Source organism: Globicephala melas, chromosome 10 (assembly GCF_963455315.2).
Source record: "Globicephala melas chromosome 10, mGloMel1.2, whole genome shotgun sequence".
NCBI lineage: Eukaryota > Metazoa > Chordata > Mammalia > Artiodactyla > Delphinidae > Globicephala > Globicephala melas.
Genome location: NC_083323.1, coordinates 57,183,897 through 57,197,912, shown reverse-complemented (window position 1 = coordinate 57,197,912; position 14,016 = coordinate 57,183,897). Strand labels below are relative to the sequence as shown.

Here is a 14,016-nt window from a genome sequence, read left to right as displayed (position 1 = left end):
GGACCGGGGCACGAACCCGTGTCCCCTGCATCGGCAGGCGGACTCTCAACCACTGCACCACCAGGGAAGTCCCCAGGGGTTGTTTTTGATGCTATCAGCTTCTTTAGTGCTTACCATCAAATTTTTCATTTTTTTGAATGTGCCCGTAGGATTAAACTTCCCCATACTCTGTTTTACATGAAGTCAGTTCCTTTGGAAAGAGCTTTGGAGCTCTCTGTTCTTATGGATTGCCTCTCCGCTGGGCAGAATCTCTAAGCCCCTGCTCCGGAGCTGGTATCAGGGACGGTGATCCAGTTCTGTCAGAGTGACACTCCTGGGCAGGGGTAATAGCCTCTGGTCTTCTCAGTTTGCATCTCTGTTGCGAAACCTCTGCCCTTTTAGTGATCTGTGGTGGGATCAAGGCCCAATATTCTTGTCCTGCTGCACCTGAAATAGAGCCTCTGTCCTATGAGTGGGGCTGGGTGGAGGAAGGGAGTCCTCAATCTCTTGGCCACATTCAACAGGAATTTATTCTCTGCAACTCAGAACTAGAGAGGACTGAGAAATATTTGTGGCCTGCCCCTCTGGTGAAATACCATATCCCTTGGCTGGATGCTGAGGGGATAGGAAGCCCCGTTTTTTGGACCACACTCACCTGGAGTGGAGCATCTGTCTAAGTGAGCTGTGAAGTGGCGGTTGGGGAAAGAGAGGGAGGGAGCAGGTCATGGCCCAAGTACTGCACACTTTCACGGTCCAAGATGTAGCAGATTTTCTTGAATAGATGTTTTTTAATTTGTCGTATGTCCTTAGGAAAATTTCCAGAGATTTTAAATGTGAATTTAAAAAAACTGTTCACCGGTAATGGAATTTCACTAAGCAGTGGGTCTGCAGAGCTCCTGCTGCTATTCAGAAGTGGGGCCTCCCTTCTACTTTTAATAGTTACTTTAGAAATTACAATGGTGTATGCTAAATTTATCAATGGTGTATGCTAAATTTATTAATGTTAAGGCTAACATTAATTGATATCTTTGTTCTCTTTCTGAATAATACAAGGACCTTAGAACTGTTTGACGTTTTTTTTAAATCATACACACACAAAGAATATATAGATTTCAAATACATATGAAAATATATATCAAATATGTAAAAGTATGTACATACTGTATTTATATAAAGCAATAACGTGAAACAAATCAGCCGGTTACCTACAGTTGAGCTGCCCAAGTTCAGTTCCTATTTTTTACCACTTAGCAGCTGGTCAGCCTGGATAAGTCCCTCAACCACCTCAAACCTAAGTTTCTTGAGCCACAGAGTTGAGATAGTAGTACCTCCCTTACTGGGTTTCTGTGATAATTAAATGAGATAATGCATGCAAAGTGCCATATGCACAGTGTATGCACAGTGCCTGACAAACTGTAAGTGCTTAATGGAAGACCGCTGCTCTGAGAACTAATGGTAATTGTTGGTGGTAATTACTATTTACTCACCCTCTCTGTCCTGGCAGTTCCTCTGTGACGAGGGCGCTGGTATTTCTGGGGACTACATTGATCGAGTGGATGAGCCCTTGTCCTGCTCTTACGTGCTGACCATTCGGACTCCTCGGCTCTGCCCTCACCCTCTCCTCCGGCCCCCACCCAGTGCTGCTCCCCAGGCCATTCTCTGCCACCCTGCCCTGCAGCCTGAGGAGTACATGGCCTACATTCAGAGGCAAGCTGGTGAGTAATTAAAACGAGGAAGGAGAGACATGGGGAGGGACATGCAGAAGATGAAGTACTGAAGAGCTGAGAGGAATGTGTCCCTGTCCTGCCTACACGCTGTCTTTCAGTAGACTCAAAGCAGTACGGAGACAAAGCCGTAGAGGGTCGGCAAGACCTGGACCCTCAAATATGGAGTGAAACCAAGCCTGGGGTGATGCCCCAAAAGAAAGCAGGTAGGCCCTTGTGTCACCTGTTCCATGAAACAGGTCTCCCGTTTCTTCCCTTCTCCAGCGTTACCGTCCTGTACACCCAGGGGTGTCTTGTCCTTAACAGTCCTGACTGTTGGGATGGGTGAAAAAGTACTACGGGCCCTAACCCCTTAGTAACAGAGGAGAACGAACCCCATGCTATTTGCTCCCTTCTGTTTCTCCCCTCCTTTCAGGTTCTCCCTTGTTCTCTGTATTCCAGGCGCAAGCCTAGCCAAGGATGATGGTAAGGAATCAGATTTCTGGAAGATGCTTCACGAGCCAGAGGAACAGGCGCCAGAAACGGGGGAGGCACAGGCTGAGGTGAGAGCCAGCTTCCTAGCCGTTTCTCTGATGAGGCTGAGCCTGGGCTTTGGGCTGGAGGGCCACTCAAGCTGAGGTCATTATGATGAGATGACCTCCATTTACCTAGGGGTGGAAGCATTTACCCAGAGTCATTGCTTTAAGAGTACGGTTGGCATGCATAAGCCTGCGTACTTGACTCTGCCCTTTTCTTCTCATCAGGAGCAAGAACCAAACCTTGAGGCAACGGATCCAGCGCCAGGCTCCCACGATGGTGAGTGAACCCTCCACGTCTCCTTTACCGCTTGAATGTATTTTCAGGTTCTGCAGGGGGCAGGTGGGGGGTAGGGATAGAGCTAAAACACTGGGAGGGAGGTTGGGCAGCCAGGCCAGCAGCAGATTCCTTTTTATAGGAGTGCGTGAAAGAGCAGGGGACGCGGCAGCTTGGTAGCATCCTTCTCTCTCTCACCTGGGAGGCCCCCTTAGGCCACATGAGCGCTCTCTGGAGGGGTGTGTTGGGCCCTATCTCTCACACTGGACAGGTAGTTCCTGCAGGCACGGACTGTGTCCTTCCTTGGCCTCCTCAATTCCTCTACTTAGGAAGTAAAAACAGAATTAATTTAAGACACAATGGGTCCGTTCCTATTCTTTCATCACAGATTTCCAGAACAACGTGCAGGTCAAAGTGATTCGGAGTCCGGCAGACTTGATTCGATTGATAGAGGAGCTGAAGGGTGGAACAAGAAAGGTATGGGCCCTGCTCCAGGGAGGGGTGGAACCTGCCTCCCTGCTGGGAGCATTCGGAAAACCACCCCTGACCTGGGCCTGACCTCAACTTCCTTTACTCCTCCTGAGTCCCCCGCTACCACCTCCCTGTTTGTCTGCCCACCACGTGTCTACAGAAACCCCAGCCATCTACCATCTCCCTCTTTCTCCCGATCCCCACCCAGGGGAAGCCAGACGCAGGCCAAGAGCAGCCTGGAGACGGTGCTGCAGAAGTCGCTCCCAGGGGACCGGAGGTGAAGGAAAAGCGTGATCCAGAACATGAGAACGAGGTGGAAGAAGAGGACGACGATGAGGATGAAGAAGACGATGAGGATGAAAGGCAGTTGCTGGGAGAATTTGAGAAGGAACTGGAAGGGATACTGCTCCCGTCAGACCGAGACCGGCTCCGTGCGGAGGTGAAGGCTGGCATGGAGCGGGAGCTGGAGAACATCATCCAGGAGGTGAGCTCCACCCTCTCCACTCTTCCGCCGGCTGCTTCCGCAGCTGCCAGCGCCTGTGGGCGGGACAGGCCCAGGGACCGGAGGAGAACAGGGGCAGCACCTCGCCTGCCTGGGACATATGACCTGGCGCCCTGAACCGCTAGCTGCTTACTTAATTAAAAGGGGGGATGGTGGGGAAAGGGGTCAGAGAGAAGGATGAGACTCAGATACTACTCCTCCGTGGAGCATGGACTGCCCCTCACACTGCAGACCCTTGACTCTCCACCCCCACCTTGGGCCTCCCAGACAGAGAAAGAGCTGGACCCAGACGGGCTGAAGAAGGAGGCGGAGCGTGATCGGGCTATGCTGGCCCTGACATCCACTCTCAACAAACTCATCAAAAGGCTGGAGGAAAAACAGAGTCCAGAGCTGATGAAGAAGCACCAGAAAAGGAGGGTTGTCCCCCAGAAGCGTCCCCCATCCCCCCAGCCAGCAGGTGAGAACTGTCAGACAGGAAGGAGCACCAGGTCCGTCATCTTCATCCCTTCTGAGAATGCTCACTCTCTCTCTCTTTCTGGGGTACTGTTCTCGCGCTTGCCTTCTTCCCAACACCTCTGTCCCTTCGCCTGGTTACCTCCTAGTCGTCCTTTTGGGAAGCAGCTTTCGGAGGCCACAGGGCCTCTGGCTTGCTGGCGTGCCTGTTTGCCGGCTTGCTCCTGTACATCCAGTGCCTAGCACTTTGGCCGGCACCTCGTGGGTGATCAGTAGATATTAACCGAATGATGTGAGCCTGTGTGCGGAAGACCGCACATCTGTGACAGGTGCTGCCTATCGACGGCTAGCACTGCGCAGGGAGTGGCCCCAGCTAGCAGGGTGTCAGTGGGGCAGCCCAGCTGCTCATAAGCCAGCTGCCTGGACAGACTCGAAGTTCGCTTACTCTTGCGCCCCTTGTGTCCATTCCACGGGGCCTATGGGTGTGGAGACCAGGCATTCCAAATGGAATGTCCTAGTCTCAAACCTTCCATCCCACTCTCTCTATTATAAACACTGAAATGTCTTTTGAGTCCCGACATTGTGGGGTGCCAAACCAGTTTTCCAACCTGCTTCTTAAAACAAACTTCTTTGCAGGCCCAGGTGGCCTGATTTTTGCTTCAGAAAGCAGTCGTTCTCCTGTAGGTGGTGGGCAGAATTATCGGGTCGGGAGGGAACAGGGGAGACTGCAGTTGGTGCAGGGAGCTTTATGGGTTGCAGCGGGGTGGGGTGATGGGTGCTAATTTATTCTGAGCACTAGCTCACATACATGTTCGAGATGGAATAACTGCCGAAACCAACTGATGGCTTAGGGAGAGGTGACCACCACAGCCCCTCACCCTGGAGTCACGGCTCTGCTTTGTGTCTCCCTGTGTGTCTCCCCCTCTAAGAGGAGGATCCTGAGCACAGAGTCCGGGTCCGGGTCACCAAGCTCCATCACGGAGGCCCCAATCAGGATCTGACTGTCCTCGAGATGAAACGGGAAAACCCACAACTGAAACAAATCGAGGGGCTGGTGAAAGAGCTGCTGGAGAGGGAGGGACTCACAGCCGAAGGTGGGCCCTGGAGGGCGGGCTGGATTCAGAGCTGTTGGAAGGGCTTGCTGCCGAAGTGGAGGGGCTGGGAACCTCGGCTGGGGGCCCGGGGGCAGAGGACCTGTGCTGAAGCTCCCACCCCTCCTCTCTATTCACCGGCTGTCCCGATCCTTTCCAGGCAAAATTGAGATCAAAATTGTCCGACCGGGGACTGAAGGGACTGAGGAGGATGCGCGCTGGCTGACTGATGAGGACACGAAAAACCTCAAGGAGATCTTCTTCAATATCTTGGTGAGAGGCGCCCCGCCCGCGAGTCCTGTCCAGCCTTCCCTCTCCCGCAACCAGCTGAGGTGTTGAGGGTGTGGTTGAGAATCCTCCAGGCACCTCCCAGCCTCGCTGCTGGCTCAGCCTCAGTTTCCTCATCCGTAAGACGAGGCTATTGGTTCTGGGCATCGGGCTCTCAGCCAGAGAGCCCCACGAGCCGTGTGTGCGCTGGCTCCTGCCTCCCCCATGCTTGCCCGCCCTCCCGGATCCTCCAGCGCCCGGGGCCTCCCTCGGCCTCCGCTCACCCCCCCTGTGCCCTCCCACCAGGTGCAGGGAGCTGAAGAGGCGCAGAAGGAGCGGCAGCGGCAGAAAGAGCTGGAGAGCAATTACCGCCGGGTGTGGGGCTCTCGGGGCGGGGAGGGCACGGGGGACCTGGATGAATTTGACTTCTGAGACCACCGCCTTTGGCTCGCCACGGAGTCCAGAGTCTTCCTAGACTGGCCCTGCCTCCTTCCCCCGCAACCCCCGGGGTCCTGAGGCAAAACAGCAGAGGAGAGCTGAGCTGTGAGCTGTGGACCTCGAGGCCCTCCTGGGGGTGTGGAGGGGCCTCGGGCTGAGCGCTGCTGCTACTGCTGAGAGCGCCCTCAAGACCTCCTAGGCCTGTGAGATTTGCTTTCCTGGGCTTCTCCCCGTACCCGCGTCCTTTCCTCCCGGCTTCCCCCGTGTCGTCTCCCAGCTTGTGGGTTCCTTTGCCCTCCCTACCTAGAGCGTTGTGAGATCTTTTGAGTGGAGCAGGGCAGGGGGAGCAAGAAGTGCGGGGCGGTCAGCAGGCCCCAAGAGGCACGCCCACTCCTGCCTTACACCTGTTCAGAGGGCCTTCCCCCTTCCCCCAGACTGGCTTGGGATGTCCTGCCCCTTTCCCTTTCCACACTGTTCCCTACAGTCTGTGCTTCTGAGTTGAAGCACCTTCTCTCTGTTGCTGAGAAAATGGGAAGAAAGTTGCCCACCACCTCTAACACGATCCCATGAAAAGGGTAGGCTGCGAATCCACCCACCATGTTCTAGAACAATCAGGTTTCTAAATAAAGAAATGGACCATCACACCATCAATCTTTTTTTTTCTTTTGGGAGGGGGTAGGTGGGTTTGGGGCTCAGTAGGGAGGAGACTTGGTGTTCTCCTCAGGCTGGAGGGCACGCTCTCTGATCCCATTCTGTGCGCCACAGTCCCGGCAGTAGCAGTGGGGCTGGAGTATGCAGGAAGAGACCAGGACGGTGAAACAAAGCCTGCTGGCCTGGCCCTGACTGAAACACTTGCAGTGCTGGTGTCCCTTCTTTTCGTCATCTGTCCATTTCTGTCCCTTCTCTTCTCCCCTTTATATCCCGAGAGCCACAAGGCACACACCGAGTTAGCCCACCACAGGGGCCTCCTGCCGAGCTCTCCTACAGTGCTGCAGACTCCATCCCCCTACCTGCCAGCCATACCACTTCATTTCCCAGAAAAGACATCTACCTTTGGCCATGCCCAGAGAGAGGGCTGCTGCCCACACAGGCCAGCTTCCTAGTATGCCAGTGGTAGGCAGGCCTGGTTAGGTGTCTCCATCTCTTCCTCATTGCCAAGTGCAAATCTAGGTCCCCTGCTTCCCCCACTTTCTCCCCTTGCTCTGTCCGCATCTCTCAGGTGTGCAGCATTTTGCTGAAGACTCCGCTGACTCATGAGGTAAGGGATAGAGGGCATGGAACTCCCACGTCTCCAAAAGTGGAAAGAAGGATTCAATTGCTGAAGGAAGCTGTATGAGGCTGACCCTTTTCTTGCTGAAAGCAGTCTTGTACTTATTGTGCAAGTTATGCTTAAATTGTTTTATTTAAAAATGCAAATAGGTAGGCTTCTGAAACCCTGCTTCCCCAGATCCACTTGTGTATCTTGAAGGGAGAGACCTAAGACACTATCTCAAGTGCAGCTACACAGTCAGAATGCTAGATTCAAATCCTCACCCCTCCACTTACTATTAGTAGGGCCTTGAACAAGTTGTTTTAACTTTTCCAGTGCTATATCCTCATGGGTAAACTGGATAACTGTACTGGCCTTGGGCGGTTGTGAGGACTGAATGAGCTAACAGGGTGTGTTGTACTCTTAGCACAGTACCTGGCCCACAGGAGGTGTTCAATAACATAATAAACCAGCTGCTGAGTTCTGAAGAGACTAGATGGTACTTGGAGGCAAGAGTCATAGAAGGAATACCAAAAGCTGACCAGAAGCTATTTAGAATGGGAGAGTGGGGACAGGCTGGGGCAGGAGGGTTACCTTTGATTTGATAGGGGTAGAACCTTAACAGCATCAGAAAATGGAGTTCTACAGTTAGACTTAATTGATAGCTTCAGGCCACTACATCCAAAAAATAAAAACAAAAAACAATACACATTCTTTTTAAGTGCACTTGGAACATTCTCTAGGATAGACCACATACTAGGACACAAAATAAGCCTCAGCAAATTTAAGAGGAAAGAAATTATTTCAAGTATCTTTTCTGACTACAATGGCATGAAACTAGAAATCAACCACAGAGAGAGAAACAAGAAAAAAACAATTACATGGAGATTAAACAACATGCTACTAAAAATACCAATGGGTCAATAATGAAATCAAAGAGGAAATTAAAAAATACCTTGAGACAAATGACAGTGAAGACACAACCATACAAAATCTATGGGATGCAGCAAAAGCAGTCCTTAGAGGGAAGTTCACAACTATATAGGCCTTCCTCAAAAAATAAGAAAAATCTCAATCAACCTAACCTACCACTAAAAGAATTAGAAAAAGAAAGACAAAACCTAAAGTCAGCAGAAGGAAGGAAATAATAAAGATCAGAGAGTAAATAAAATAGAAATTTAAAAAACAATAGAAAAAGTCAATAAAACCAAGAGCTAGTTCTTTGAAAGGGTAAACAAAATCGACAAACTTCTGGCCAGGCTCACTAAGAAGAAAACAGAGAGGACCGAAACAAAATAAGAAATGAAAGATGAGAGATAACCAATACTGCAGAAATACAAAAAAACATAAGAGAATACTATAAACAATTATATACCAACAAATTGGACAATCTAGATGGAAGGACAAATTTCTAGAAACATACATCCACCAAAACTGAATCAAAACGAAATAGATAATTTGAAGAAACCAATCCCTAAGTGAAACAGAATCTGTAATTAAAAAAACAAACAAAACAAAACCAAACCAACCCCCTTCAAACAGAAGTCCATGACCAGATGGCTTCACTGGGGGAATTCTACCAAACATACATAAGAAGAACTTGTACTGATCCTTCTCAAACTCCTCCAAAAGATTGAAGAGGAGGGAACAGTCCCAAAGTCATTCTATGAAGCCTCCACCACCCTGATACCAAAACCAAGGACACTACAAAAAGAGAAAATTATAGGCCATCTCTGAGGAACATATAAGCTAAAATTCTCAACAAAGTATTAGCAAACCGAATCCAACAACACATAAAAAAGATCATGCACCATAATCAAGCTGGATTCATCCCAGGGTCACAAGGATGGTTCAACATACACAATCAATGTGATACACCACATCAACAAAAGAAAAGACAAAAACCATGTGATCATCTCAAAAGATGCAGAAAAAGCATCTGATAAAATTCAACATCCATTCATGATAAAAACCCTTACCACAGTAGGTATAGAGGGAACATATCTCAACATAATAAAAGCCATTTATGACAAATCCACAGCCAACATAATACTCAATGGTGAAAAGCTGAAACCCTTCCCACTAAAATCTGGATGAAGACAAGGATGCCCACGCTCACCACTTCTATAGTATTGGAGGTCCTAGCCACAGCAATCAGACAAGGAAAAGAAATAAAAGGTATCCAAATTAGAAGGACAGAGGTAAAACTCATTTATGCAGATTACATTATACTATATATAGAAAACTCTAAAGACTCCACACAAAAACTACTAGAACTGGGCTTCCCTGGTGGCGCAGTGGTTGAGAGTCTGCCTGCTGATGCAGGGGACACGGGTTCGTGCCCCGGTCCGGGAAGATCCCACATGCCGCAGAGCGGCTGGGCCCGTGAGCCATGGCCGCTGAGCCTGCGCGTCTGGAGCCTGTGCTCCGCAACGGGAGAGGCCACAACAGTGAGAGGCCCACGTACCGCAAAAAAAAAAAAAAAAAAAAAAAAAAACCAATCCCTTTTAAGATCATATCCAAAAAAAAAAAAAACTTAGGAATAAACCTGACCAAGACTTAACATGCTGAGCACTATAAAACATTGATAAAGGAAAGTGAAGATGATTCAATGAAATGGAAATATAGCTCAAGCTCTTGGATTGGAAGAATTAATAGTGTTAAAATGGCCATACTACCAAAGCAATCTACAGATTTAATGCAATCTCTATCAAATTACCCATGACATTTTTCACAGAACTGGAACAAGTAATCCTAAAACGTATATGGAACCATAAGAGAATTGCCAAAGCAATCCTGAGGAAAAAGAACAAATCTGGAGGCATAAACCTACCAGACTTCAGACAATACTACAAAGCGACAGTAATCAAAACAGCATGGTATTGGCACAAAAACAGACATATGCATCAATGGAACAGAACAGAGAGCCCAGAAATAAACCCATACACCTATGGTCAATTAGTCTTTGACAAAGGAGGCAAGGATATACAATGGAGAAAAGACAGTCTCTTCAGAAGTGGTGTTAGGAAAGCTGGACAGCTGCATGTAAAGCAATGAAGTTAGAACACTCCCTCATGCCATACACAAAAATAAACTCAAAATGGCTTAAAGACTTAAATATAAGCCATTACACCATAAAACTCCTAGAAGAGAACACAGGCAAGACATTCTCTGACATAAACCATAGAAATGTTTTCTTAGGTTATTCTCCCAAGGCAATAGAAATAAAAGCAAAAATAAAACAAACGGGACCTAATCAAACTTTGCACAGCAAAGGAAACCATAAACAAAACAGAGAGACAACCTATGGACTGGGAGAAAATATTTGCAAATGAGGCAACCAACAAGGGCTTAACTTCCAAAATATACAAACAGCTCATACAGCTCAATAACAACAACAACAAAAAAAACCTGAATCAAAAAATGGGCAGAAGACTTAAATAAACATTTCTCCAAAGAAGACATACATATGGCCAATAGGCATATGAAAAGATGCTCAACATTGCTAATTATTAGAGAAATGCAACTCAAAACTAGAGTAAGGTATCACCTCACACCAGTCAGAATGGTCATCATTAAAAAAAAGTCTACAAATAATAAATGCTGGAGAGGGTGTGGAGAAAAGGGAACCCTTCTATACTGTTGGTGGGAATGTATCTTGCGGCAGCCACTATGGAAAACAGTATGGAGGTTCCTTAAAATACTAAAAATAGAGTTGCCATGTGATCCAGCATTCACACTCCTGAGCATATATCCAGAGAAAACTCTAATTCCAAAAGATACATGTACCGCAATGTTCATTGCAACACTATTTACAATAGCCAAGACGTGGAAGCAACCTGCAGATAAATGGATAAAGAAGATGTGGGATATGGGGCTTCCCTAGCGGCGCAGTGGTTGAGAATCTGCCTGTCAATGCAGGGGACACAGGTTCAAGCCCTGGTCCGGGAAGATCCCACATGCTGCGGAGCAACTAAGCCCATGCGCCACAACTACTGAGCCTGCGTGCGCGCCTAGAGCCAGTACTCTGCAACAAGAGAAGCCACCGCAATGAGAAGGAGCCCACGCACCATAGCGAAGAGTAGCCCTGCTCGCCACAACTAGGGAAAGGCCGCATGCAGCAACGAAGAGCCAACGCAGCCAAAAATAAATTAATTAAAAAAAAAAAGATGTGGGATATATACATATATATGTATATATATATCTCTCAGAAAGAGAAAGACAAATATCATATGATATCACTTAGGTATCTAAAATGTGATACAAATGAAATTATTTACAAAACAGAAACAGATACAAAAGAACTTACTTACAAAACAGAAAACAAACTTATGGTTAACAGAGGAGAAAGTGGGTGGGGGAGGGATAAATTAGGAGTTTGGGATTAGCAGACACAAACCACTATAAATAAAATAAACAACAAGGTCCTACTGTATAGCACAGGGAACTAACTATATTCAATATCCTGTAATAAACTATAATGGAAAAGAATACAAAAAAGAATATATATATATGTAACTGAATCACTTTGCTGTTTACCAGAAACTAACACAACACTGTAAATCAATTGTACTTCAATAGAAAATAAAAATAAATAAATAATCAAGAAAATAGAGTTCTAGAGACCTCACTAGATTTAATCATTGTACTTTCAATAATAAATTCCTTTTTACTTTCCTTTGGCTTCTGGTAGAACTCCCAGCTGCGCTAAGGCACACGAGAGGAGGGGAGCAGGGTGTCTGGCAGATGGTAACCAGGAGGGGGTGAGGAAGAGGGGATGGCGAATGGCAGCAGGAATCCTGGTGAGGACACCAAGGGGAGCTGGGAAGATGGCATGGATGTTAAAGGGCAGCAGCTCCCCTTCAGCTCCCAGGGAGTCCCCTTCTAGAGTCCTATTCAGCTACAGTCTGGAGGGCTCAGTGTTCTGTCACCCCACCCATGACCACCCTTTACATTTCCCGCAGGCCAAGATGCAGCCCATGACAAAAAGGAGCCAGTGGAGTACTTAGTGTGGGGATTTGATGCGGGTGCTGACACCTTGACCACCTTTCTCTGGTAGGAACCGAAAGGAACTTCCCGCTGGCCTGTGGTTCCCTGAGGTCATTTCATTCTCTCCAGGGTCCTTGTTTCCTCCCCACAGTCTCTCACACTCTTGAGCTTCTGAGGAAGGGAGTGAGCTTTTGCCACCGAGAAGGAAAGTGGGGATGGAGTGGGGGAGTCCAGGGTCTCTGATGAAAGAGGGGAGGGGTGGCTGGGCCTTCCAGTTGAGGCTTCTTTGCTACCTGCCTCTCTTCCTCTTGTTTTGCCTTCCCAGACCATATGCCTGCATCTGCACCTGTTACTGCACCTGCAACTCTGAATCCACCTTTTCCTGGGTCAGGGTGCTGTGCTAGGTGGTCACCCAGCCTAGGGCCCTGTAGAACCCGGGCCTCCCATGTGAGTGGGATCTGGGCCTGTTCCTGCAACCAGCTCAGTGGTGCACCTGCAACTGAATGTCCCTCGTGGGGATGAGGGGTGCAGAGGACCAGAACCAACCTTACCGGAGGACGCTGGGCCACAGACTGGTTTGTCAAGGTAGCTGACAACATGTGTGTGGCTTTGCCCAGCCCGTGCAGGCTGCTGGCCCACCGCCGCCCGCCCGCCCCCGCGCCGGTCCCTCTACCAGGTCAAATGCTTTCAGCTGCACACAAGGAACAGCGGGACTGCCTATATGCTGAACCACGAGACGTTGCAGCTCTTGGCGGCTGCGCCGGCCTCAGGCTGCTGTGTCCTTGCAGTCCTGTGCATGACACGGGGGTGGGCAAATGTCTGCCTCAGCTGAACATGGAGTTTGTGACACCAGGGACATCTGTGATTGGGAGACCTTCCATCCCTTCCCTCCCTGCCAGGAGAGGGACCCCTACAATAAAGCTCTACTTCTGGTACCAGGTGCTCAAAGTGGGTAGGCTGGCCTGGGGCAGTCCTCCAGGACTGATGCTGGAGCCCCTACCAGGTGCCCTCTGAACAGATATTGTTCAGATTACAAATAAACAGATGCCACCAAGGTAACCTGCCCAAGATCACCTAACTATGAAGTGGAGGTACTGGTGTCAAAATCAGATCTGACTCCAAAGTTCCTGCTCTTAACCAAAGCTACTCTATCTTCTCACCCCTCCAGCAGCCCCCCTCCCCTGTCCTCTTCTCTAAGCTCCACACCCCAACTCCTTCCCAAAACAGGAGTCATCTTGGGAGTCAGTGACTTCTCTGCTCCCTGGGTCCCCACTGTTGCCCTGACCTGCCCGTCTCCTTCCACTACATGAACCTGGAACTGTTGTACATGATGGAGCATCTGACCTACTGCCCCCGCGCCCTTGGATACTGCCCTGACACCAGCCCCAGCAGGAGGCACCCTCCCTGGCCCTCTCCCACCTCCAATTCCCCACCTTGACCAAGGCCATTCCCTGACCCAACTCTTCAAGAACAGACCAGCAGCTCACCCCCTAGACAAAATCACTTCCTCTTTAATTGCTGTTGAAGAAGATTCACACCACCTGCCTTGGAGGAGATGAGGGGCGGGTATTCCCCCCCTGCCCCCGCCCCTCTCCTCTCCCCAATTACCTGGTCCTTTGCAAAATATTTTAGCCAGGAAAAAAAAAAAATACCGGAAACCACTGACACAGACGGCCCAAGGGCTGGGTTGACTGAGGGAGGCGGGGCTGGGCCAGGTAGATTCACCCCAGCACCCCCTTTCCGGAGATGAGGCAGGGGGCCTGGAGACCCTCCCAGCCACCTCACATTCTCTTAACCCTGGCTGGGAGGGATCCTGGGGTTGAGGGCTGGGTCTGGAGCTGCTCCAGTGGAAGGGAGGGGCTGGACAGGAAGAACAGTGGGGGAGGGGTCCCATTGTAGGGGTGCCGCCTACCCCAGATCACCACGGGCGCTGCACAGTCACAGGTACGCAGTCACGGTCACAGACACTCACAACCCGAGAGCACCCCACCCCACCCCACCCTCTGCCCACCCTTGGCTTCCCCTACCCTGAAACGCCCTCCCCAAGCCCTGCCCGCCCCC

At 49.5% G+C, this 14,016-nt stretch overlaps 1 protein-coding gene across 4 annotated transcripts in view; it reads left to right on the top strand.

Moving 5' to 3' along the window:
* Positions 1-6,368, top strand: part of OS9 (OS9 endoplasmic reticulum lectin) — a 29,634-nt gene extending 23,266 nt beyond the window's left edge. The window contains exons 6-15 of one of the 4 annotated variants that reach the window (XM_030866485.3): positions 1,484-1,694; positions 1,808-1,909; positions 2,145-2,245; positions 2,447-2,498; positions 2,884-2,972; positions 3,175-3,450; positions 3,736-3,925; positions 4,851-5,015; positions 5,173-5,285; positions 5,586-6,368. In XM_030866485.3, the coding sequence (XP_030722345.1) occupies positions 1,484-1,694; positions 1,808-1,909; positions 2,145-2,245; positions 2,447-2,498; positions 2,884-2,972; positions 3,175-3,450; positions 3,736-3,925; positions 4,851-5,015; positions 5,173-5,285; positions 5,586-5,711 (1,425 nt within the window). In that variant the 3' untranslated portion in view covers positions 5,712-6,368. Of the gene's footprint in view, positions 1-1,483; positions 1,695-1,804; positions 1,910-2,144; positions 2,246-2,446; positions 2,499-2,883; positions 2,973-3,174; positions 3,451-3,735; positions 3,926-4,850; positions 5,016-5,172; positions 5,286-5,585 lie in introns of all 4 variants that reach the window. The other 3 variants (XM_030866484.3, XM_030866488.2, XM_030866486.2) reach the window with 3 other exon arrangements.
* Positions 6,369-14,016: the final 7,648 nt, after the last annotated feature.